Genomic DNA, 25,423 nt, shown 5'->3' with positions numbered 1-25,423 from the left:
ATAACTCTGGTTCACAGTTACTCAAGTATTTTGTTCTTTTGTAAAAAAAATTCACCAGACTATCCTTTCTTATGATTAATATAAAATTAAGATAAGAGCTAGCAGTCTTGGTTTCAGCTATAATCCCCACCACTTCACACTGTAGGATATCATAAAAGATTCCAGCAGAGCTGTGATTTAAATTTATAGATTCTTCAGGATCCAAAAATGGTAATGTCGCTAATTAGTTCCAACAAATTCAGAACTACAGAATCCTCTAACTCTTAAAAAACTCCACCAGGCATGGAAATGATCTTATCATCAAGCAGTTTCTGCTCTTTTTTACAACATACTACATACATTAGATCTAGGATTGCCTTATTGATAGCCTTCAGGTATTAAGACAGTATTGTCATGTCTCAGTCAGAATCATGGGTCTCTCTGAGGGAAAACCACTTCATTATTACTTCCAATGACTTGGAAATGTTAAATATGAATGCATTATACAAAAATGTTTTTTGAATATATTGATAGGTGAGCTTTACCATTGGGTTAGCATACAATATTTAAAATGAATATAAATCCCAAAATACTTAATATTTTTTCTCAATTCTTGTTAAAAAAATTAGTAAACATATTCAAACATTCATTATACTCTTGTGTAGTTTTCTATGGGATGTGTGCTTATTGTTCACCCACTGGCAATATTTATAATGCTAACTTCTTGATTTGGACTAATGGCATTTTCAGCATCACAAACACCAGATATGGCCATTAAATCTTGAGAAAAAAGCACACAATTACTCACAATTAATACTTGTTATCAATATGTCAATTTGGTATGCAAAATTTAAAGACAGAACAAAGAATCAGAGGTTATATTTTTTCTAAATAATGAAAACCTGTCTGAATGTCTTTTTTTAAATATTTTTTTTATTTTTTTTAAACAAACAAACATACAAACAATACATCCTTAATCATTCAGTGTTTCATCTGAGTACATATTTTGTGTCTTCTACTCCTCCATCATTTTCATATTATATTTCTATCATACCTTTATATTTTCATTTAGATTTTTACATCATTCTTCCCAAATTCCTTATATTTATATTCATTCAACAATTATCTAAATTTTTATATCTATATATCTATATATATATATATATATATATATATATATATATATATATATATATATATATATATAACCATTGATATAATTGCCCCCCCTACTTTAAAATACTCCGATTCTTCCTTTTCTTTAATTATCAATGTTAATCTATTCATTTCTGCACATTCCAATATTTTCTTAATTACTTCTCCCTCTAAAGGGATTTTCTCTGCTTTCCAATTTTGCGCAACTACAATTCTCACTGCAGTTACAATATGTATAATCAAATAAGTATTCTCTTTACTATATTTCTCTGGTAAGATACCCAATAGGAACAGTTCAGCTTTTAAATCAATACGTTGTTGTATCATTTCCTCTAGCCTTGTTCTAATTTTAATCCAATAATTCCTCACTTCTGGACACGTACCCCACATATGATAATACAATCCTGGTATCTAATGGCATTTCCAGCATTTAGCTGATTTATCTTTAAACATTTTTGGCAATTTTTCAGGTGCCATGTGCCATCTATAGAACATTTTGTATTGATTTTCTTTATATGCTGTGGACATGGTTAATTTATAATTTCTTTCCCATATTTGCTGCCATTTGTCTAACTCAATTGTATATCCAAAATTCTTAGTCCATGCTATCATTGTTTCTTTTACCTGTTCTTTTTCTAGCTTAATACTCAATAAATAATTATATATTTTTAAATCATTTTTTCATCTGTTCCTATATCTCATCCAGCTCTGTCATTTCCATGTAAAAACCATATAGTTTAGCATCTTTTTCATATCTTGTTTGTATTTGTAATTGCGTATACCAATCCATTTCAATCCCTTGTTCTTCTATTTCTTGTTTCTTTTTCAATTCCCCCTTATCTATTAGTATATCTTTATCTAAGAACAGAATATGGAGATATGGCAGGACTGAAAATAAATAAAGAAAAGACAAAAAAAATGATGAAAAGTATTACAGAAAAACAGAAGAGAGACTTAATGGAGAAACTAGACATTCAGATTGTGAAGAAAGTAAAATACTTAGGAATCCAATTAACTTCAAGATGCATAACAATTAAAGAGGATAATTATTATAAACTGAAAAATCAAATTGAGAAAGACTTGAAGAAACAGAAAAATCTACAACTATCACTAATGGGAAGGATTGCGATATTTAAGATGAACATGTTACCAAGACTCTTATTTTTATTTCAAACAATACCAATAAAAGTAGAAAAGAAATATTTTGAACAATTAAATAAAATAGTAATGAAATTCATATGGCAAGGGAAAAAAGCGAGAATTAACGTAAGGATGTTACAAGATGCAAGACTTCAAGGAGGATTTGGACTACCTAATTGGGAACTATACTATCAGGCAGTGGCATTGACATGGATGAAAGAATGGATTGAATTAAGAATTACAAGACTATTAACTTTGGAAGGACATGATTTACAGTTGGGATGGCATGCTTTTTATGGTATGGCAAAAATAAGATGCAAAGTTATTTTCAAAGACACTATGTAAGAAATGTATTATTATTAGTATGGGAGAATGTTAGAGATAAATATTACTTGAAAATACCAATATAGTTATCTACAATGGAAGCGTTAATACATCCAAATATTATTAATATGTCTGAATGTCTTAATCAAAAGTTCCATTTTTAGAATTCAGCTTTTTCAACAAAAAACAAGATTTTGGACGCATTGGATCCTATTGCATTTGTATACCAAAGGAATGACTAAATACTTGTGCTGATAGAAGTTCAACTGAGAATAATGAACACTTCATTAAAACATTTTTGTGGCACCCTAAAGTTATTATATTAGAAAAGGAAATGAAATAAAGAGAAGTATTGCAAATTAGCAGATGTATAAAAAGGGGGAAGTCAGACCCCCTCCCCCCAAAAAATCTTGAAAGGAACCAAAGGCAAAATACTTCTTTCTGTCCTATTGCCAAGCAGATTACATGAAGTTATTAGGAGCCATGTTTTTTATAAGTTTTATGTCATCTGTAAATCTGTAAAAATTCCTTCCACATCTTAGCTAACATCATTTGTGAAAATGCAGAAAACTGCAAGGCTCAGGAGAAAACCCTATTTGAAATCTCCCTCGGCTTTGACAAGGAACCCCAACTGAACATTCTCAGAATCTTTTTGTAGACAATAATGAAGCTGTGTATTATCATCTGTTCCACATTTAACGAGAATACAGTTCAAAATATCACATGGAATATAATTAAGAACTTTGTTATTGTCAAAGTATTTAACTTCCATTCGAATATCTATTATCCAGTTGAAAAACAGAATCAAGGTTAGTCTGGGTAAAAACTATATTATACATAACACCTCCAGGTTAGATTCTACTGACATAAATGACCTGGATATAGGGATAGAAGGAGTATTCTTCAGATGACACCAAGCTGGGGAGAATTGCTAAAATTTTGGAATACAGACTCAAGATTCAGAAGGATCTTGATAGACTTGAGCATTGGGCCCAAGATGAAAGTGGTTAGAAAAGGTCCTGCACTTAGGCATGAAAAACCAAATGCGTAGGTATAGAATAGGCAGTACTTGGTCATCAGTAGCAACTCTGAGAGGGATCTAAGTGTCCATGCTTAATACAGCTTTAAATCTGAGCCAGCAATGTGTAGTAGCTGCCAAAAAAATCAACAGAAGGATAGAATCAAGATCATGAGAAATGATAATATTGCTTTATACTGCACTGGTGAGGTCACACTTGGAATACTGCATCCAGTTCTGGTCACTATGATACAAAAAAAGATGCAGAGGCCCTAGAAAGAGTACAGTGAGAGCAACTAAAATTATTTATTATTAATTTATTTTATTTATTTATTAATTAAACTTTTATACCGCCCTTCTCCCGAAGGACTCAGGGCGGTGTACAGCCAAGATAAAAAGCAGTAAGTATACAAAGTTAAAAATCAATTTAAAATACCTATTCAATAGTGGCCGAATTAAAACCGTCAAATTGACCAACCTAAAATACCCCATATAAAATTACAGAAAATTTAAAAATTTAAAATTTAAAATTTAGAAATTTAAAAAATCTAAAAAATCAGTCCAGTCCCGCTTGGATGAATAAATAAGTTTTAATTCGACGAAAGGTCCGAAGGTCAGATATTGGGCGCAAACCGGGGGGAAGGTCGTTCAAGAGAGTGGGAGCTCCAACAGAGAAGGCCCTTCCCCTGGGGGCCGCCAGCCGGCATTGCTTGGCGGACGGCACCCTGAGAAGACCCTCTGTGAGAGCGCACGGGTCGGTGGGAGGCATGTGGAACAGCAGGCGGTCCCGTAAGTACCGGGCCCTAAGCCATGGAGCGCTTTGAAGGTGGTAACCAAAACCTTGAAGCGCACCCGAAGACCACAGGTAGCCAGTGCAGACTGCGCAGGAGAGGTGTTACCGGGAGCAACGCGGTGCTCCTCAATCACCCGCGCAGCTGCATTCTGGACTAACTGCAGTCTCCGGGTACACTTCAAAGGTAGCCCCATGTAGAGAGCATTGCAATAATCCAGTCGAGAAGTGACGAGAGCATGAGTGACCGTGCATAAGGCATCCCGGTCAAGAAAGGGGCGCAACTGGCGGACCAGGCGAACCTGGTAAAAAGCTCTCCTGGAGGCGGCCGTCAAGTGATCTTCAAACGACAGCCGTTCATCCAGGAGAACGCCCAAGTTGCGCACTCTTTCCGTTGGGGCCAGTGACTCGCCCCCAACAGTCAGCCGCAGTTGCAGCTGACTGTACCGGGATGCCGGCATCCACAGCCACTCCGTCTTGGATGGATTGAGTCTGAGTCTGTTTCTCCCCATCCAGACCCGTACGGCCTCCAAACAACGGGACAGCACTTCGACAGCTTCGCTGGGGTGGCCTGGGGTGGAAAAGTACAGCTGAGTATCATCAGCGTACAGATGATAACTCACCCCAAAGCCACTGATGACCTCGCCCAACGGCTTCATGTAGATGTTGAACAGGAGAGGCGAGAGAATCGACCCCCGCGGCACCCCACAAGTGAGGCGCCTCGCGCCGATCTCTGCCCCCCTGTCAACACCGACTGCGACCGGTCGGAGAGGTAGGAGGAGAACCACCGATAAACGGTGCCTCCCACTCCCAACCCCTCCAACCGGCGCAGCAGGATACCATGGTCGATGGTATCAAAAGCCGATGAGAGATCCAACAGGACCAGGGCAGAGGAACAACCCCTATCCCTGGCCCTCCAGAGGTCATCCACCAACGCGACCAAAGCTGTCTCCGTGCTATAACCGGGCCGGAAGCCGGACTGGAACGGGTCTAGATAGACAGCTTCCTCCAGGTACTGAGGGAACTGCCGTGCCACCACACTCTCTACAACCTTCGCAACAAAGCGAAGGTTGGAGACTGGACGATAATTACCCAAAATAGCTGGGTCCAGGGAAGGCTTCTTGAGGAGGGTCTCACGACCGCCTCTTTCAAGGCAGCGGGAAAGACCCCCTCCATCAAAGAAGCATTTATAATACCCGGGAGCCAGCCTCGTGTCACCTCCTGAGTGGCCAGCACCAGCCAGGAGGGGCACGGGTCCAGTAAACATGTAGTGGCATGCAGCCTCCCCAGCAACCTGTCCATGTCCTCGGGAGCCACAGAATCAAACTCATCCCAAACCACATCAACAAGACGAGCCTCAGTCATCTCATCTGGATCATCGCAATCTTGGTCCAAGCTATCCCGGTTGAGCGATTTTATCGTATAGATAACCACTAAACTCCTCGGCACGTCCTGTAGGTCATCCCGTCCCCTGGTGAGGAAGGGACCGGGTCACCCAAAGCAGGACGACCGGGCGGTTATCTGCCGACGCAATGAGGGAGGAGGCGTAGGAACGCCTCGCCACCCTCAGTGCCACTAGGTAGGTCTTTGAAAAAGACCTAACTAGTGTCCGATCAGCTTCGGAGCGGCTGGACCTCCAGGTGCTCTCTAGGCGTCTTCTCCGGCGTTTCATCTCTCTCAGCTCCTCAGGGAACCAAGGAGCTAATCGAGGTCTGCGCCGGGTCAGAGGGCGCAAAGGCACGAGACGGGCCAAAGCCCCAGCCGCTGCCTGTTCCCAGGCCGCGACTAGTTCTTCAGTCGTGCCATGGGTAAGATCCTCAGGGAACGCCCAAGCTCCGCCTGGAACCTCTCAGGGTCCATCAGGCGCCTGGGACGGAACCAACGCATTGCCTCCGTCTCCCTGCAGTGGTGAGTAGCGGTCTGAAAGTCTAGGCGGAGGAGAAAATGATCTGACCATGACACCGGTATTGTCACTAAATCTCTTACTACCAGATCATTAAACCACTGTCCAGAGATATAAATCAGATCCAGCGCAGATCCCCCCGTGTGAGTAGGGCCATCAGTTACTTGAATCAGGTCCAAGGCCGTCATGGAAGCCTGGAACTCCTGAACCACTGTTGATGACAAGCCAGCCGATGGCAGATTGAAATCGCCCATGACCAAAAGTCTGGGGATCTCAACAGCCACCCCGGCAAGCACCTCCAGTAGCTCAGGCAGGGCTGTAGTCACGTAGCAAGGAGCCAGGTACGCGATCAACAAACCCATCTGATTCTTATGGCCCCACTTCACAAGAAGGGATTCACAGCCGGCTATCTGAGGAACAGTGGTCTCTCTCGGCTCTAGACCCTCTCTCATTACAACCGCCACCCCTCCACCCCTACCCTGGGCCCTTGGCTGATGGAATGCTCGGAAACCTGGCGGGCACAGTTCAACTAGGGGCACCCCCCCTTCTGCACCCAGCCAGGTCTCCGTAATGCCCATAAAGTCCGTGGATTCCCCCTGGATAAGATCGCAAATCAGGGGGGCCTTGTTAACCACGGACCGGGCATTGCACAACATCAACCGGAGGCCCGGGCTCTGAGGATCCTGACCTTCCGGGGAACGGGGAAAGACTAGGGGGCCGGAGCACACGATCGCTTTTAAACAGCGAACACGTGCTCCCAACGAACGATACGGCCCCTTGCTTCCGCCATATCTGCCCCTCCCACTTACCGTACAGATGGAACCAACTTCCACCCTGAACGAACCCCTCACCCTCCCTCGGACCAGATGAAAACGCCGTGAACTGGGACTGAGACTGAACCAACCCTCCCGACGGGATCTCCCCCCTCCCGCCACTTTCCTCCCCCCCTTTAAAAAACCCTTATTAAAAAACCTATGTACAAAACCCCATAAATTCTTCTTCCTCGCATGCCACCTCTCCGGGTCCCAAGACCCCTCGTTAAGGCCGGCCCTCGATAACCCAGATGGCCATTCCTGGGAGGCGGGGAACCTCGCAGTTGAAGAAGTTCGCAGCCGATATTTCATGCATAAAGATCTAAATAACAGCGGGAGAGGAAAAGTTCCCGGTCAGTAGATGGTATTGCGGACGATGGGTGAGACCGGAACAGTCACAGACAACGGCCAAAAGGCCGGTAGGGCAACAGTTAGATGAAATAAAAGTTGGGCTGATGAATTCTGCCCATAATGTCACCCATCGAATAAGGTCAAAGTTCCACCTGCCAGAGCTGTTCGTATCCAAACCGGCGATAACACTGCCGCTCAAAAAGTGCGGCAAACCGTCCAGGCATCCGCAAAGATGGCAAATGCGGTCAATGATGGTGAATCGTTGGGTTGTTGGTATCCGTGCTGCTAAGCAGAGCTGCCAAAAAATCAGCGGCCCACACTCAGTCGCCGATGTCCTGACGACCGGCTGCAGCAACCCTCGGCCAAGCCAGGCCATGTCTAGCGCGCGCCAATCCGCGCCCTTCCAAAATGGCGGCCGTCGTTCATCATCATTAGTAGTGGCCTCCGATGGTATCAGGGCCACTGTTGGTATCATCATTATAAGGGATCTGGAGTCTAAACCCTACAATAAACAGCTAAGTGAACTAGGTTTGTTTAGCCTAATGAAGACAAGGCTTGGGGTGACATGACAGCTCTCTTTCAATACTTTGAGAGAGGGAGTCAATTTGTTCTCCAAAGCACCTGAGGAAAGGACAAGCCGCAATGGATGGAAGCTTGTCAGAGGGAGATCCAACCTGGAAATAAGGAGGAATTTCCTGACAGTTAGAACAATTAATCAATGGAAAAGGTTGACTCCTGGAATTGTGCTCCATCACTGGAGGTTTTCAAGAAAAGATTGGACAACAATTTGTCTAGAATGGTATAAAGAGTCCTGCCTTTGTCAGCGGGTTGGACTAAAAGACCTACAAGGTTTCTTCCAGCGCTGTGATTCTATGACACCGCATTATTATAAAGATGCTTACTATTTTACAAATTGTAGGAGTTGACCAGCCTGAGCTTGAGAGGGGGCTCAAGTGCATCATCTATTTGGAATCTTTTAATGCCCACAAGAGATCTCACGTCCAGCCATCCTTGAATTCCGTTGACTTTTATCTACCCTCAATTTGCTTTGACCATTTGTAGTTCAGATCCTTGTAGGCTGATAGAATGAAATAAACTTATACTCATTTGAACAACCTTGTTTCCTTGTTTTCTGTGCCTTACACACTACTAATCTTTTCTCTGGTATTCAGATCTGGCTCTCTGGCCTGAATTTCCTGAAATCTTTCATTCTGAAGCACATGTAGCTACTTTCATTCCTGTGCATGTTATTCATTTTCAAGATTTCTTTAAGATGAAAGATACACATTCTGAAATTTCATCAGCAAGGTACCCTGGGTGTAATGTCTAGCAAATCTTTTATAGGAACTCAAATTTATCTTGAACTTCTTTTCCTATTAATATATTTAGCTACTGAATCCTATTAAAAATCTTCTGAATTTATTGAATTCAGTTTTTTAATCTAAATACCTAATCAGCTATTTTTGTATTTAGGTTTTGAGAAACCTAAAACCTTTGTTGTCAAAGTAAGGTAAACATCATCTCTTACATTAGTAACAAACTTTAGTTGAGTTCTGATATAATGCCAGGTATTTCATATGGTTAATCCATGTGCAGGATTTAATTCTGCTTGTAAAATTCCAATTCTGTGTGAATATGCAATAAAATCTATAGCATCGGTGTTGATGATTAAAATAATACAGTAATTACATTTTAAGTTGAGCAGCTACAGGTAGTCCTTGACCTACAACTGGTTGTTTAATGACTGGAGTAATGACAGTCACAGAATGGGTGCTTTACGGCCCATAAAGCATTTCTAGTTGTAGAAATGTAAAATGTTGTGCTGCCTTTGTCCTGGACACTTGGTAGCATTTCAGGTGCTTGGCTGGTTGCCAAGTGCCCTGCAATTAGGTGTTTTCTGCTGGTATCCAGGCAGCCAGCAGGAAAATTTATAAAATGAAGGGATGGAGGATATCCACTTCTTTATTTAGCGTTTGTCCTTTCTGGAGGAGCTCTGAAAGGCTGACACTCAGAGTATTTAGCGTTTTCTCCTCCAGAATCCACCTATTTTGCTAGCCTCCTTTTCTCTGGAAGTGAAAACACTAAAGGCCCTGAAAGGCCTTTCAGAATGCCAGCTTTGCTAGCACTTTTATCTCTGGAGGAGAAAACCCTAGCAATACCAACATTTTCATGATAGTTTGGAAGGCCCCCTTCTCCAAATTGCATCATGGAAGCAGACTTCTGAACCATCATGAGAATGTGGCTGATGTGTAGGATGCAGTGAGTGACAGAAAGGTAAGTGGACCCAGGCATGGTGGGGAGAGTTTCTATGTGCTGGAGGCTGCTGGCCTCCCACAGCCTCTCACACCCACTGAGGCAACCCTGTGCAGTTGCTTAATAACCAGCATGGTCCCTTAAGAACTGCAATGAGGAGAGCTTGGATGACCACAATGATTTATGACTAAAATTCCAGGGTGAATTATAGTTATATAAGTCTAGGACTACCTATAGTTAGTGGAATCACTTAGCCAGAGAGATGGGGGATTTCCTTTTTCAGGAAATATTTAAGTGAAAGCTAGACAGTTATCTGTCTGGGATGCTCTAATCCAGGGGTCTCCAACCTTGGTCCCTTTAAGACTTGTGGACTTCAACTCCCAGAGTCCCTCAGCCAGCTTTGCTCTGGGACTCTGGGAGTTGAAGTCCACAAGTCTTAAAGGGACCAAGGTTGGAGACCCCTGCTCTAATCTGAAGCTGAATATGATATGGGGTTGCATTCAATGGCCTAAATGGCCACACCCAACATTATGCCTCTATAACATACAGAGATGAAATACTCCAAAATAAACTTATATTTCAGGCAGTATTCAAAGTCTGCTAATGACTACAGTAATCAATTCAGCTCCTACTCCAAAATATTTTTTGTAACTAAAGTATTTTGTATCTCTATCCTTAAATAGTTACATAATTTTAAGAGTTTATTATTAATTAACTGATGGTTAGTTGGTTCATTATATATAAACACAAGTGCAGTTTCCAGAGTCCCAATCTAGCAATATAAAAATGAGCTTTCCAGAAACAGTACTTCAGGTGCACTGAGTGATCAACATGCATTCCTTATCACATTATGTGGTAAGATATAATAAATAAGCAGCTCTGCAGCATTTCATTAATTCAAAGACATAATTACATTAAGAAAAAAGACTGTACAGATTAGATTTATGTTTTTCAGGTCTTGCAGTTTAGATTTCAAAGTCAGTTATGCATATTTTTACTGTACTTGCTGAGTGCAATGTTGGGTTTATATGCTTTATATGGAAATGTAGAACTTAAAATAACATTGATGCTAGTCCCAGTTAATTATTCATATAGTGCTTTGTTCATATTTAAAGTGAAGAATAGCATAGAGTTGAAACAGCGATTTTTTGGTGTCCAGCAGTCTCACTCTTCTTTCCTATTTTTTGTTGAATCACCAAGAGCTGCAGGAGCTGTAATAATGATACACTGAGACAGTGGTGGGATTCAAGTAATTTAACAACCGGTTCTCTGCCCTAATGATTTCTTCCAGCAACCAGTTTGCCAAACTACACAGAAAGTTAACAACCGGTTCCCCCGAAGTGGTGCGAACTGGCTGAATCCCACCACTGCACTGAGATCTTAGGAAGGTACAAGTTGCATGTTTTAGAGGGAGTAATTTAGGGGATTTGTGGAGGAAGGAGTTTGGAGGAACTTTAAATAGTATATTAAGTATGTTCACCTGATCATAAACTTAATGCATTTTTAAAAAATACAGCAAGTCCCCAGGTTAAGATCGGCTCTGTTTAAGGATGACCATGGTGAGGAACAGAGGCTACTGCAGCAAAATTTGAGTTAATTTTACAGTGATTCAAGTTAAATACACAATGGCTCAAGGTCATTACACTATACCATATTATCAATAATGCTGTTCTGGCTTACATACAAATTTGACTTAAGGAGCATAGAACCTTGGGAATGAAACTCATTTTAAAATGGGGACTACCTATACTACAAATTACATTTCTGATGCATGATGGTTTGCCAAACTGGGATCTGCAAAAACTGGGTGATGAGCCAGCCACAAACCGCTTGTTCTTGCTATAGATTCAATTTTATTGAAAAGGGATGTGCTCACGTGGGCCAGTAATATCTCCCCACAACCTTCTCATGCATCACCCCTTCAGCCCTTTTCCTCTTAATCCAATTCATTTCCTTTTCAGAGCTAGCTGATGAACAAGTCTGCAATGCACCTTTTGAACTCTCTATAACCAAGGTTGGAGACCCCTGCTCTATAACACTATCACTCTCCCTTGATACATAAATAAGGATGCCACGTGTTTAAATATAGTTGTCCTTATTATACCAAGCTTAGAGCTGAAGGCCAAATAACATGTGATATAAATTACAGATTAAACAATCATAGTTAACCTTGCTGATATTATTTGGAGAAATAATCTAGAGCAGATCTCATTTTGATTCAAGACATAATCCTAGATTACTGAAAAGGGTTCAATCTCAATTTAATCTCAAAGTTGTTCTTTGTAGTAAATATCTTTTCAGAATGTGAAAAACAGCAAGAAAGGAATAATTTTAAACTTAACAGAAATGTCAGCAAGTAAAATTCTATATTAGAGCTGCTTTTCTCCAAAATACACCAAGTTCATTCTTTTTTAAAGGCATGACTAATATTTAATTTAATCTTAAATCATTATAAATTGCACATTACACATACTGTAGAGTACTTCTATTATCTCATACCAATATTTTTCAACTAAGTGTTCACCTAATAAATTGCAAATCATTAACTATTGAATGCTTGAGTGCTAAATCCCAAAGGAGAAGAAAAGGAAAGAAATATTGCCTGTTTAAAGCTTTCATTCCAAGAGTTCCACAGCAGCACCTTTTAAAGTCTGTTCTTGAAAGCTGAAATGTGCTGTATACAGTACAAATAATTTTTGATGCTTAATTGCAATCCCTGAAAATATAAGAAATTGTGATCAAATGCCTCCTGCACCAACTCCATGCTAACTAAAACACCTATTTTCAAGGATCATCTGATCAGCTCAGCCTGCTCTCATATGGCTGAAAATTAGCATGGGCAAAAACAAATAAATAAATGAAAGGACATATACCACTGCGAAGCTGTCTTAACAAATAAATCTCAAGGATTATCAGTATTTTGACTAACTGAAGTACATTAAGAAGGGACAGATACTAACCTTTGCTGAGAATGATCAAGTTCTATACACTGAAATGCTCGTTCACATTCTGTATGAAAAGGACAAGAGTCCCTGCCAATGAACAGCTAATGTATGATCTCTTTTGTGCTCCCACCTCTGATGGAATTTTCCTCACATTGCTCTATGCATTTGATAAAAAACAGATATAAAACCCGGTTTGAAGTTTTGTTTTCCCCATTTGTAATATCTGTCATGTCTAAGTGGTTTCCAGAACTACAAAGCCCTGCTCTGCTCTCAGTTTTCAGGAGTGCACCTTTGAAATACAATATTGAGGCAATTACTTCCAAAAGGTTGACTAAAGTTTGACTAACCCATTTTCCTGGATGGCTGGTGTTTCTGGATATTGTGGCTTACAGATTTTCCAAGCCTAAGAAGGATCACTCTCATTCCCCACACAGAGACAGATACCAGTAAACCATATTGCTGGAACTGCACATCCGCCCAGCTTGCTCTGCTCCCACATTATTTATAGGAAGGCAGGCAGCTCATTGTTTACCATCTCCTGGAAGATGCAGCCAGCTCATGCTCTTCCACATTCTGACCATTGCAAGAGGCAGAAGCAATTACTGAAGATTATCAGCCCAACAATGACAAGCTGCATAAAGAGAGACACTGAGCCAACGCTGCCGCCCGGAGACTGGCATATTCAAGTACACTCAGGACATTAATAGCAATTTACGTGCCATCACTGAGGGAACACCACAATGGCTCTGTTGGCAGCCTCTTATTTTGAAGCCTGTTATTTGTGGGAGTTACAAGCTATAATCACAACAGAAACTTTCAAAACCCTTATCTTCAATGACACACCAAATCTATTTCAGAACTGTAATTGCTATGTCACTGAAGAGTTTGCTGCTTAATGCACTCAAATGACATTTAGTGTTTGCAGGGTCATTATAAGAATCAGAAAATGTGGAGAAGAAAAGAGATGGGGGGGAGGGAAGAGTCTTCTATTGTGTACTGAAATTATTTTTAGAAAGGTCTTTATTGCAGTTGCCCAATTAAACAGGAGGGATAGATATAATCTTTGTACAACATAGACATTCTTATTATTTAAGGCTTTACCCCCATCCCAGGGTTTCTGAAGAGATGCTCTGAGAATCAAGAACATGCCTTTCCACATTGCTGGAGAGATGTTCAGTTGCCCCCAGTGCCTTTGAAGGGCATAGAAGCTTTAGGGAATAAGTGAACTCAGTATATATATTCAATTTTCACTTTGGGGAGAAAACTTTGGCATTTTCCCACCAGGCACCAGCCCTACCACTCAATGAGAAAGTACAGCAGCTCCATTTAACAGCCATTTAATTATTACATTGTTTGCTGGACCTCACATGCTATTGTTTTTGTCCTCATTTCCCATGCAGTTTCAGAACTGACATAATGTTGTTCTTTCAAGGGCAGTTTTATTATTGATTTCCTAGAGGTGTTGTTCAGGGATTAATTCTGAATAACTTCAAGCATTGCTGGATCCTCTCCAGAAGCTCTTTCCTTACAATATAAAACTTATGGAGGACAAATCTAGAATTCACATGGAGACTGCCACATGCTGTGGAACATGGATAATAGCAAGTAGACTTATATACAGCACTCTCTGAGTGGTTTACAATATCAGCATATTGCCTCCAACAATCTGGATCCCCATTTTACCAACCTTGGAAGGGATGGAAAGCTGAGTCAACTTTGAGCTGGTCAGGACTGAACTTGCAGTAGACAGAGGTAGCCTGCAATACTGCATTCTAACCACTGAGCTACCATGGTTCATACATAAATTCATACATAAATTTCATACATGAATCTATGTCATATCAAGTTCATACATAAATCTATGTCATACCAAGATGAAAGAAATCTTCATTCCTAGTAACATGCTTTCTCTTCCATGCCTCTCCCACTCTAAATTTTGTACAGAAAGGATTACTACAACTGTGCATCAATTCCTATCATCAAATTACACATAGGGGAGAGAGAGAGAAAGACAGCATATACATCAAGAGCTATTTTTAAAAGAATGTGCTCAAATCCCTCTGCACCAATTTCAGTCACAGTTAGAAGACCAGAACCTATCAATCCTAGTTCTAGCTCATCTGCAAATTTTATCCAGTTTTACAAAAGAAAGAAAGAAAGAAAGAAAGAAAGAAGCAAACAGAAAACCCTTAAAGCAATTCATCTTTTCTCAGGGTAGACCATGGAATGAATAAAGCCCCATTTTCATAAACGCTACTCCATGTCTTCAGTTGAATATCCTAATATTTCTTAGGTCTGAACAGTATATTAGAAAACATACTACTTATTAAAACTGTAATGACCAAGAACAGAAAAACCAGAACCACCCCTTCCCCTTAGAAATATATAGGCATGTTCCTGTGAACACCTATTTACTGATTAGTGATCCCAGCATGTGACATTCTGCAAGCACACAAATTACTATATATAAACAATATAAATTCTAGTCCTCAATCTTTGATTCTAGCTTGTACATATCTATTGTCTAGTAGAATTAAAAAAAAAGCAGTTGAATGAAAGTTAAAAAATAATAAAATGTTCTAAATTTCTGTTAATTACTTTTTGTGAAGCCAGGCATTAAATCTCTTCCACCATTGGATCATTTATGCACAAAAAGTCCAATTCCAATAAGTTATATAGGATTTCTTAATCAGATGTTTTAGGCAATCTATCTGGCCTCTGCCCAATTTGCGTAAGAATATATTCCAAATCTACACCTGCCTGCTACATTTGTGCAACTTATTAGGAAACAAGAAGAACTTTTCTGTTAAAGTAAGCCAGTCTAGTATATTAGGCAAAAGTAGAACACCAAGTCTTTGTATCTTGCAAGTCCAATTCAGATAAGTAGCCATTCATGCCTGCAGATTCCTGACCTTCTGTTTGAGAAAATCAAATACACTTGATATCATCTATTTTTTCAAGTAATGTTTAGTTTGATCCAAATTCCAGATCCAGTTCTGGGGACACAAAGGAATCTGATTAAGGTATTTGCTGCAAAATATGAAATGAAAAAACTGTCTGGATTATGTGGCTAAAATGAGACTAGCAAACTAAAACTATCAACAACAAAATTGAAGGTGAGACTAAGGAATTTAAAGAGCCAACAGCTTACTGTCATTGTAGAACAAAGTGAGAATTGCCCCAAAGGTTTGCTCATCAAACATGACACTGTAACAAGTTTTCCAACATTAAATCTAATAGTTGACTAGAATAGTAAAATAATTTATTGAAATAGTGTTTCCAATTAATAAGGCCATAGTTAAAATATTACAATATATTTACTTTAACAAAAAAATCAGCTTCTTAAAGGAGCCTTCCAGTGGTGGGTTTCTACCGGTTCGCCCCAATTCGGGAGAACCGGTAGTGGCGGCGGCGGGAGGCTCCACCTACCTGCACATTATCACGGATGCTCTGCACATGTGAAGGTTCTGTGCATGTGCAGAAGCAGCACACGTGAACAAAGAGAGAGCGCACACGCGCTCACAATTCCAAACCAGTAGCAAAGGTAAGTGGAACCGACTACTGGAGCATTCCCCTTTTCTCATTCACAGATAGAAGATAATGTCTCTTCTAAGACGGGGTAAGCTGTCATAATTTCTGACTGTCACTGAATCTGAGGACTACCTGTATTCAAATGGATGGCAGACACTCAATTTGCTATTCTATTATTTACCTGTATAAGTATTTTTTAAATCTGTTTTAAATGTTTCATCGGTCAGTTTTACTATTTTTGGTACTGTACATAGAAATAAAGATTTCTTTTTCTACTTGTTTAGGACCATGTATAATACAATATACATCTACCTATGCTTTTCATTCCATTTTTCTTTTCATATTTGGTTATTTTACGGGTAATCCTTCTGTGTACATGACACCCAGTGCTTTGTATAATGTGTGGGTGGTTGATACTCCTGCTTCTTCAAGTCATGCTGTCTGTCTGTCTATTAGTCTTCTCTCTCTCTCTCCTTCCCTCCCTCCCTTCCACTCACTGTGTCTTTGGAATCAATGGGGGTGGTGGTAGGATTTATTTGTAGATAAGTATCGTATCTTATTATGATCCATCACTGATTCATTTACTCTTCAGCATTAAAGAGCCGGAATGGAAATGAATTCAACTAACACAGAGGTTAATTTAGAATGATTGGCTCTTTCATGTGGCATTTTCAAGCCTAGTTTTTGCAATGCGTTTATATAAGCAGACATAATTGTCTGCACATGTTCAGTTGCATTTGCTTCAGATTACTTTGCTGTTCTGCCTGGTGACATCAGACATGGTGCTAATATGAGAGGCATAGGATACATGTGCTGTGTAAATCAGATGCAGCCAGTCTGGTATTGAAAAATAATTCAAATAGCACAATAGTGCAATCTGAGAATGATTGCTCTTTCTGCTCTTCCATTTTACCAACCTGTGTTTTCCCCAGTTCTTAATAAGTAGTCCATCCATCCATCCATCGTGATGAAATATTGCAATATATAACCATTAGAGGACATTCACTACATCACAGGATGTTGGGGTGACAGGGATCAAAGTGAGATGCCCATGAAGCCATATTCTGTCTGATTCAAAAGGATGCCCCTATTTGGCATTTTTTAAATCCTGAGAACTTTGAAAAGGTGATTTGCATAGCATAAAATGACTGCCATAATAAATGTAACTAATTCCAAAATATCATTTATCAGAAAACATATGGGTGAGAGCTCCCCATCATCTCCTCTAACTTGCTCATTAAGGTTATCCTCTAGCCTGCGTTTCTCAAGATACATTGCAGTTTACAATGTCTGTATTTTGCTGGGGCAGATGAGCATCCTTTTTTTTTTTTTAAGTATAGGGTTGCAATCACTTTTTCTATTCTAAAAATGCCTACTGGGCCTATGTGGGGCCCATAGCATTTCTGAAAATAAAGATAATGCTGAGGGCATGCTGTCTGTTCTGCAGCATGCTGTCTTCTCATTTTTTTAATTAATGAAATTGAAGTCTCTTCCTCCCCACCTTAACCTCTTCCCACTAAGCCACCTGAAGTACTTTTACTCCATCCATCTAACTTCTGGTATCAGAATAAGGCTAGGAGAAAAGTGCCTGCAGGGACAGAGGTATAGGCTGATTTGACAGATTGAAGGCTACGCCAGGCATGTTTACATGCCTGCCTCACTCACATAAAGTGAGAGGGAAAAATCTAATTTTAACATTATAAAAGCCCCTGGTTGAAGGGAATGTCTTCCTCACTTTAGGTATTTTTCTTCAGGCTTAATCTTATCTGCCAAAATAAGCCAATCTAGAATGAAAGTGCTTGGCAAAGAAACAAGTGAGAAGAGGGCCTCATTAAATCTCCCTCCTCCCATTTTATATGTGAATAAGGCCACTGTGTGGGCTATGTGACTGTCCTGTTTGTGTAAAATTTCCCCATGAATCTTCAGTGTGTAGAATAGCTCTGAGTCAACTATGTTATAATGCTACCTTCAGCAATGCCCCACCACCAAAGCAAAACCAAACATTCTCATGACTGAACAATTGTTTGGAAACCTGCACAGGTGGGCCTCTAAACCTGAGTATTTAAATACCTGGATTTTTCTGCTTGCAATTCTGTAGAGGTGAAAACAAATGAAGAACACAATGAAAGATATGTAGTCTTGGCAAGCAGTTGTCATGGGTTGTCTCACATATTATCTTACCCCTGATGCTTTTGTTTGAAATTGATAAAAGCTCATAGAGAATGCCCACCCTCAGTGATGGTATGCCGTACAGTCCCATTGACAAAAGACTTGTTTAATTCAGCAAAGCTTTGAGCATTAAAGGCAACAGAATTCCTGAATTTTCTGGAGAAGATGTAAACCTATTGCCTCCCCCCAAAACTGGCATTTTCATTGACCAAGGTATGCATGAAAACAAAGAAACAAAACACATTTTACCCTTCTACTAGTTTCAGGTCACCCCTTGAGTAGAGCTCCCTCTTTGACCTTTAAAATTGGTAGAAAGAAGCCCCAACATTGTGTGTGGCAGCCTCCTTTTCCAGGCTGCCTTCTTGTCCCAGTTTTCTGTCATCACTATTGAGATGGTGGATGATTGATCTGAGAAATGAAGTTGGATTGCTGTCCCAAATCTACATTCAGTTCTCCTTGTGACTGTCTGATCAATTTCACTCCATAAGACACAGCTTGTCGCTATGAATTTTCATGCTAGTCACAAGCAGACAGCGCAACTCAGAACAAGTAGAAGATGTCTCCATTCCACTCCAGCTTTCTTTTTCTTTCCTTTAGTTTTTGCATTATAACAATAATTATTGTTATGATTATCAGCCTGCTTATTAATTGGGTAGTCATCTGTTTTGTTCTTTGACAGTGATTGGAGTGGGAGAGAGAGCTATCCTATTTTTTGATGCCCTGTTCAGTTGAATTGGGCCTCAGCCTTTGGCCATCTTGTTGGAGATGTCTGGGTCCTGCTTTGTGGTGATATACCCTACTGCCATTGTACTAGGTGTCACCTGTTTAGCAACCCCTCTCAGCAGAACACAAGTGGCCGCAGGTGCCATGTGAATGCTGATTCAGTTTGACAGCTGTAGACGCCAGCTGCCTGTACAAGGCCTGCCCACTTGCCACTTTTTTGCAGCTAGAATTCTGCCATTGGCAGGACCGATACAAAAGCAATAAACTAGGTGACCGTAAAGCTAAGATAAGTCCTACTAAGTGGCATTTTGAGCCCTATGGCTTTGAAATAATTGGGAGCAAGAGAACAAAAAGAAAAAGAAGGAGCAGAAGAAGAAACAGAGAAAAGGAAGCCTATTTTTCTTACACTGATGCCCTGCGGACTATACATCTGACTTGCTGTGAGCCCGTCACTGTATCCTCCTGTCTGGCTGATAACATGGCGAAGGGTATCCACCTAAACAGACCAACAACAAAGAAAGAATTAGGAACATGTATATTAGAGAAGAAAGATTTCTTTGGAGGTCATTATAATATGAGTATTGGTTCACAGATTTCCCTATGATCTCTTTGAAGAGTAAAAAGTGAAGCTGCCTTCCACCCATATTCCCATCTACGGTGTATAGACTACACAGTCTATTATGCTGGATTTTAAAATGATGAAGAAGAAAATATACAAAAAGAGCAGGAAGTTGTTGGAATTTCTTTGGCAGCCTTACCAATTATGCGGAGGGAAGAAACTTTTTCCTAATCTGTAAGTCTGTTATTTATGCATCAATCACATAACCCAAGATTTCTCAATGCCACCTGTAACTGAAGGTATAAGTGAACCTATGTGAGTTTCAATGTTACGTGAGTCCCTCTGCATCTCAGGCTCATCCATTCCTCTTATTTGTTATTGCTGTAGGCACTTTGCACATGCAGTCTAACAGTACAAACTGCACTGATTTTAATGGCACTGTCAAAAGATGGACATTTTTGGATAGTTGGCAATATTATTAAGAACCCCAGTGAGATGTGATAGGGAGTTCCAAATGAGATGAGGTACAGGTAGAATGAGATTCCAGAAAAAAATGTGAATACTCATGAGGCTATAATGGCATTACCTATTCTGTTCTAACTACTGCCTCAATAGTAAATCATTTGTTTCTGACTAAATTTTTGAACCCCCTTACTTATCAAACAGATTTATAAGAAACGATGGCAGGATTTGGTATGATATTGAAATAGGACTAAGGTCCTTCAGCAACGTACCAACATTTCCTTATTATTAAGCTAGGTAGAAGATAAAAATATGGAAGACTGAATAATAAACTCAGTGTATAAATATATGATCTCTTCTCCCAGAAAATCCACTAAGCAAACTGGCACTCTTTTCATTCAAAATATTGATTTTCCTCCTATGAAGCCAGAGCCAAATGCATTCACAAAAGGTAGGCAAATTCCTCATTTTTCCCGGTTTTTTTCCTTTTGTTTCATTTTGACAGATTTGATGGTTGTTGAGTTTAATTCCTCTCTTAGGACAATAATGGGGGAAGCCAATAGGATCCAAGCCCTTCCTTCTGACCCTGATGCATTCACTGGCAGTACATCCGATGGATCCCTACCTGTGACTGCACGTTGGCTCCAACCTGGGCCCCTTGGTAAGAATCCCCATTGAGTGACTGCACGCTCATGAACAAATCTCCAGAGTTTGACATGTTAAAAGAACTGGAAGAACCTGGAAAGGAAAGAGCGAGGCACCTGAATCATAGAAAGGAAGAGAAGCAACCGCTTGCCTCTCAGCCAAGAAGAAAGAATGGCATGCAAAGCAACCCCAAACAGAAAACAATATGGTCAGGTTAGTAGCACAGAGAAGAGTGCAAGCAAACATAAAATTAAAAAAAAAATAGAGAGGGTATAAGAGCTACAAATTTTACATTAAAAGAGAACCCCCCCCTCTCTTTAATGGTTTTCAGCAGGAGATAGTCTTTCAGATCTTGATGTGTGGAGTAGTTCCAGTTGGTGGGGTGGGGGGCGAAATGACGAGTTTGTTATGGGTAACATTCTAATAGCTTAAGAAGCATTGATATTTTCTGCAATGATGTCTGGAAGACAGAATCTTATTATTCTAAAATAACTTCCATAAATGTAAATGTATAGCCAATGAGTACAGCATGCCATGCTTAGACGCTGCCATTTTCAGAAGGGGTGCTGGTGACAACCCATAATGAAGCTGTTATGGCCAGCTTGGCAGGACAGTGAAATGTGGCATGAAAAACAGACTAAATAGTTGCATTCTGCAGTGTCTATCCAGAGATCCCACACATCTACATCCAGAGAGGAGCATGTGTCATTTGTTGGGCGGAGGAGAAAACAGGGCATAAGATCATAAGGTCATGCTCTCTTTACCCTTTCCAAGTTATGTCAAGTCATACTTGAAACTAATTACATGCAGATATTATCTTGATCATCAGTTGAGTCTGAAAAGACAATTCTAGGCACAAAACATTTTCAACTTTCCCACATATCTCCTCTCCCAAATATGCCTTAAAAGTGGCAAACTAGCTGAAGTGCATGAGGCAGGCTGGAGGGGTTTATTTTTGAAACTCTCATGCAACTCAGTATGTTAAGTATGAGAAAGCTCAACGTGCAAGGTTTAGTGCTAAACATGACATTAGGCTTGAAGGGAGAGACTTCAGGGCCCAGGTCAGCTCCACAACATTACTGCAGTGCCAAGCAGTTCAGTGCTTCCCTTGAAAGATACACAGCTGCTTGGCTCTTTGCTAAACTGCTCAATAGCAATATGCAGGCAGATGCTCTGTGTAACATCTACTCTGCTTTAGCTCTGCAAAACCATTTGCTTAATCTCTAGTTCTCAAAGCAAAGTGAGAAGACACATTTGGAAAAGAGTACGCTAATTATTTCTCTGCTCTGGCAAGCCTATGAGAAGTCCTTCTTTGCCTCTCAGAGGAGAAATTCTAGAATATAACAATAGTCACTAAGAGTGAAAAGTTCTTCCAAGTCTAAGAGACTCCTGTTGCCTTTGCCAGGTTTTGGAATAGATCCTGAAACTATTACAAAATAATTCAGGAAACAGAAATTGATTTGCAATGGATAATCCAAAAAATCTGCTGGCAATTACCTTGAGTCATTTTCAATATAACAGATTAACAGAGTTGGAAGGGACCTAATAGGTCATCTAGTCCAGGGGTCTCCAACCTTGGCAACTTTAAGCCTGGATGACTTCAACTCCCAGAATTCCCCAGCCCACAAAGGAGTTGAAGTCCTCCAGGCTTAAAGTTGCCAAGGCTGGAGACCCCTGATCTAGTCCAACCCCCTCCTCAAGCAGGAGACCCTATACCATTTCTGACAAATGGCAGTCCAATCTTTTCTTGAAAGTCTCAAGTAATGAAGTTCCCACAATTTCCGAAGGCAAACTGTTCCATTGGTTGAATGTTCTCACTGTCAGAAAGTTCCTCCTTGGTCAGTTTCCATCCATTATTCCTTGTCTGGCTTTCAGGTGTTTTGGAAAACAGCTTGACCCCCTCCTCCTCTCTGTGGCAGCCCCTCAAGTATTGAAAAACAGCTATCATGTCCCCCCTGGTCCTTCTTTTCACCAGACTAGCCATGCCCAGTTCATGTAACCGTTCTTCATATGTTTTATTCTCCACTCCCCTAATCATCCTGGTTGCTCTCCTCTACACTTTTTCTAGTCTCAAAATCTTTTTATAGTGTGGTGACCAAAACTGGATGCAGTACTCTAGGTGTGGTCTTACTATGGCTTTATAGAGTGGCATGAGTACCTCACTTGATCTTGATTGTATCCCTCTGTTAATGCAGTTTAGGATTGTGTTGGCTTTTTTAGCTGCCGCTGCACACTTCTGGCTCATATCTTCATTCCTGCATTGCAATTTTTTTAAGAGTGCAATGATATCAATGTTTTGTCATGTGACACTATCTTCTGAGCATAAAGAAGCTTTCCCAACTTCAATTACTTAATTCTCACAGGAATGTTTTGGGAGTAAAAGTATACTGCCCCCTCCAAACAGATGGCCTCAATAATTGATCTAGATTTTCAAGGTCATGCTGCACCATCACGAAGAGCTTATAGGAACTCTATAAACCATCCTCTTTTTCAACATCTGTTTAAGCTGCTTCAGCAGACTAACTTCTTTCTTCAGTCTCTCTCTCTCTCCCCCCACCTCTCTCCATCTCTAATTGGAAAATATATTGTGTTGCTTCTGCCACAGATACAGAATAGGTAAACTTGACTATTATGTATTTTGTACTAATGCATAGCAGTAATTGTTGAGATTGCACTTGTGCCATCCTCAGCATTTTTGCCAGTAATATAAAATTATAGAAGGGGGAAACATTGAGTATACAAGTAGTCCTCAACTTACAACCACAATTGAGCCCAAAATTTATGTTGCTACCGTATATGAGAAATTTGTTAAATGAGTTTTGACCCGTTTTATGACTTTTCTTGTCACATTAGTTAAGTGAATCACTGCAGTTGTTAAATTAGTAACACAGTTGTTGTGAATCTGGCTTCCCCATTGACTTTGCTTGTCACAAGATTGCAAAAGGTGATCACATGATCCCACAACACTACAACTATCATAAATGTGAGTCAGTTGTCAAGCATTTGAATATAAATCATGTGACCATGGGGATGGTCATATGTCACTTTTTTCAGTGCCATTGTAACTTTGAATGGTCACTAAATGAAGTGTTGTAAGTCAAGGACTACTTGTAGTAATAATTATACAGCAAAGGAAAAAAAAGATGTTGATGCATTTAGTGATTAAAATAAACATGATCATTCTTCCCTCCTGCTGAAAAAGAAAAAAAGAAAAAGAAAAAAGAAAAGAAAAGAAAATTTAAGGAAAGAATGTAATTGAATATTGGGTTTGGTGAACAAAAATGGTTTCCGGCACTCCATTGTTTTATTAACGCTGCATATCTTATAACCTGCAAAATAATTCTGTGAGCAGTTTCATGCAATAGGTTGTTATCAGACAAGATACAATCAATAAAGGAGAATATTTATAGCTCAGAGTTGAAATCAGGGATCCTTGCTGCTCTCAGGAGTTTGGTTGTTTTCTTGCAGATGTTTCATTACCCAAATTAGGTAACAGCATCAGTGTTAGTCCTGATGATGTTACCTAGTTTGGGCAATGAAACATCTGCAAGAAAATAACCAAACTCTGAGAGTACCAAGGACCCCTCAAGATGATCATTTTTATAAAAAATCAAATCTGAAAAATCTTCCAGAGATGTTCTGATCATCTACCCAAAAGCACTTTTTGCTATAGTCCAAATGTGTCTGATGTTTCTGCTGAACAGAGTCTAACAAATTTCGTCTGAAAAAATTCACTGTCCATTGTAATTATAAATTTTATCAAATTTGTCCATTAGCTTTCCTTTCACCATGTCAGACTTTTAATAGAATACTGAGAGCTTGGAGGGGAGAAGCCACAGAGATAGCACAAGATATTTTAGTATTTGAAGCCAAATCTCTTCCTATTGTTGGTAGCACAATAATAAAACAATTGATAGAAGCTATCCTGTAACATGATCATAATCTGTTTCCTGAGTGGCTCAGTTTGACTTTCAGCATACATCTGATGCAAAATTTCCATCTAATCTTATTATGCTGTTCAATTTCTGGGTTAGATAGTATGTCCCCTTGGGAAGAATTTTATCAATGTATTAGTGTTTTAGTCCCCAGTTTTTACTTTCTTAGGTTTTTATTATATTGGAAGTTTTCTTTAACTTGCATACTTCCCAGAGTCAATATGAGTTGGATAGCTTATAAATGTGTGAGAGACATAAGATTTATAAAGCTCCCCAAGTCAATTTGTGTGACTTTGAGTAGCATAAAAAACAATAAACCAAAAAGACCCTCCTTTAAACTATATAATATTAAACACTGACAATATACAATAATAAAATACAAACAGAACAAAACAACCAAAAGGGACTCTCACTCAACTGTCCCTAGTGCCTGGGGAAGAACCAGGCCTTAATGCTTTTATTTTTAGATAGATATAATAACTAGAAGAGTCTCAGTTGTGAATGTGTTTGTAGCCTTGCTATAGTCTTTTGCATAGCAAAATAGCAATATAAAAAAAAATTATAATAGTGAGTTTTAAAACCTACAGAAATCCCCCCCTCTCTTTTGGGAAAAGGAATTAGTATCTGCACAAATTGGCCGGAAGGAGAGAAAACATTCAGCAAATGGCATGGCTGAATAGTTTTTTTAAAAAAAATCATTAGAATAACAGAAAATGTCTTCGGCTGTTT

General features: G+C 39.8%; 1 protein-coding gene across 4 annotated transcripts in view; it reads right to left on the bottom strand.

Annotated features, from left to right (window-relative positions):
* The window catches only part of PBX1 (PBX homeobox 1), a 313,418-nt gene that overhangs the window by 5,803 nt on the left and 282,192 nt on the right, over positions 1-25,423 (bottom strand). For 2 of the 4 annotated variants that reach the window (XM_058178990.1, XM_058178989.1), the window contains exons 7-8: positions 20,740-20,852; positions 19,500-19,589 (exon numbers count right to left, since the gene is read on the bottom strand). The exons of 1 other annotated variant lie outside the window; for it this stretch is intronic. In XM_058178990.1, coding sequence (XP_058034973.1) covers positions 19,500-19,589; positions 20,740-20,852 — 203 coding nt within the window. The remainder of the gene's footprint in view (positions 1-19,499; positions 19,590-20,739; positions 20,853-25,423) is intronic. One more of the 4 variants, XM_058178991.1, reaches the window with a different exon arrangement.

Source organism: Ahaetulla prasina, chromosome 3 (genome assembly GCF_028640845.1).
Source record: "Ahaetulla prasina isolate Xishuangbanna chromosome 3, ASM2864084v1, whole genome shotgun sequence".
Classification (NCBI taxonomy): domain Eukaryota; kingdom Metazoa; phylum Chordata; class Lepidosauria; order Squamata; family Colubridae; genus Ahaetulla; species Ahaetulla prasina.
This window is presented reverse-complemented; position numbering and strand designations above follow the sequence as displayed.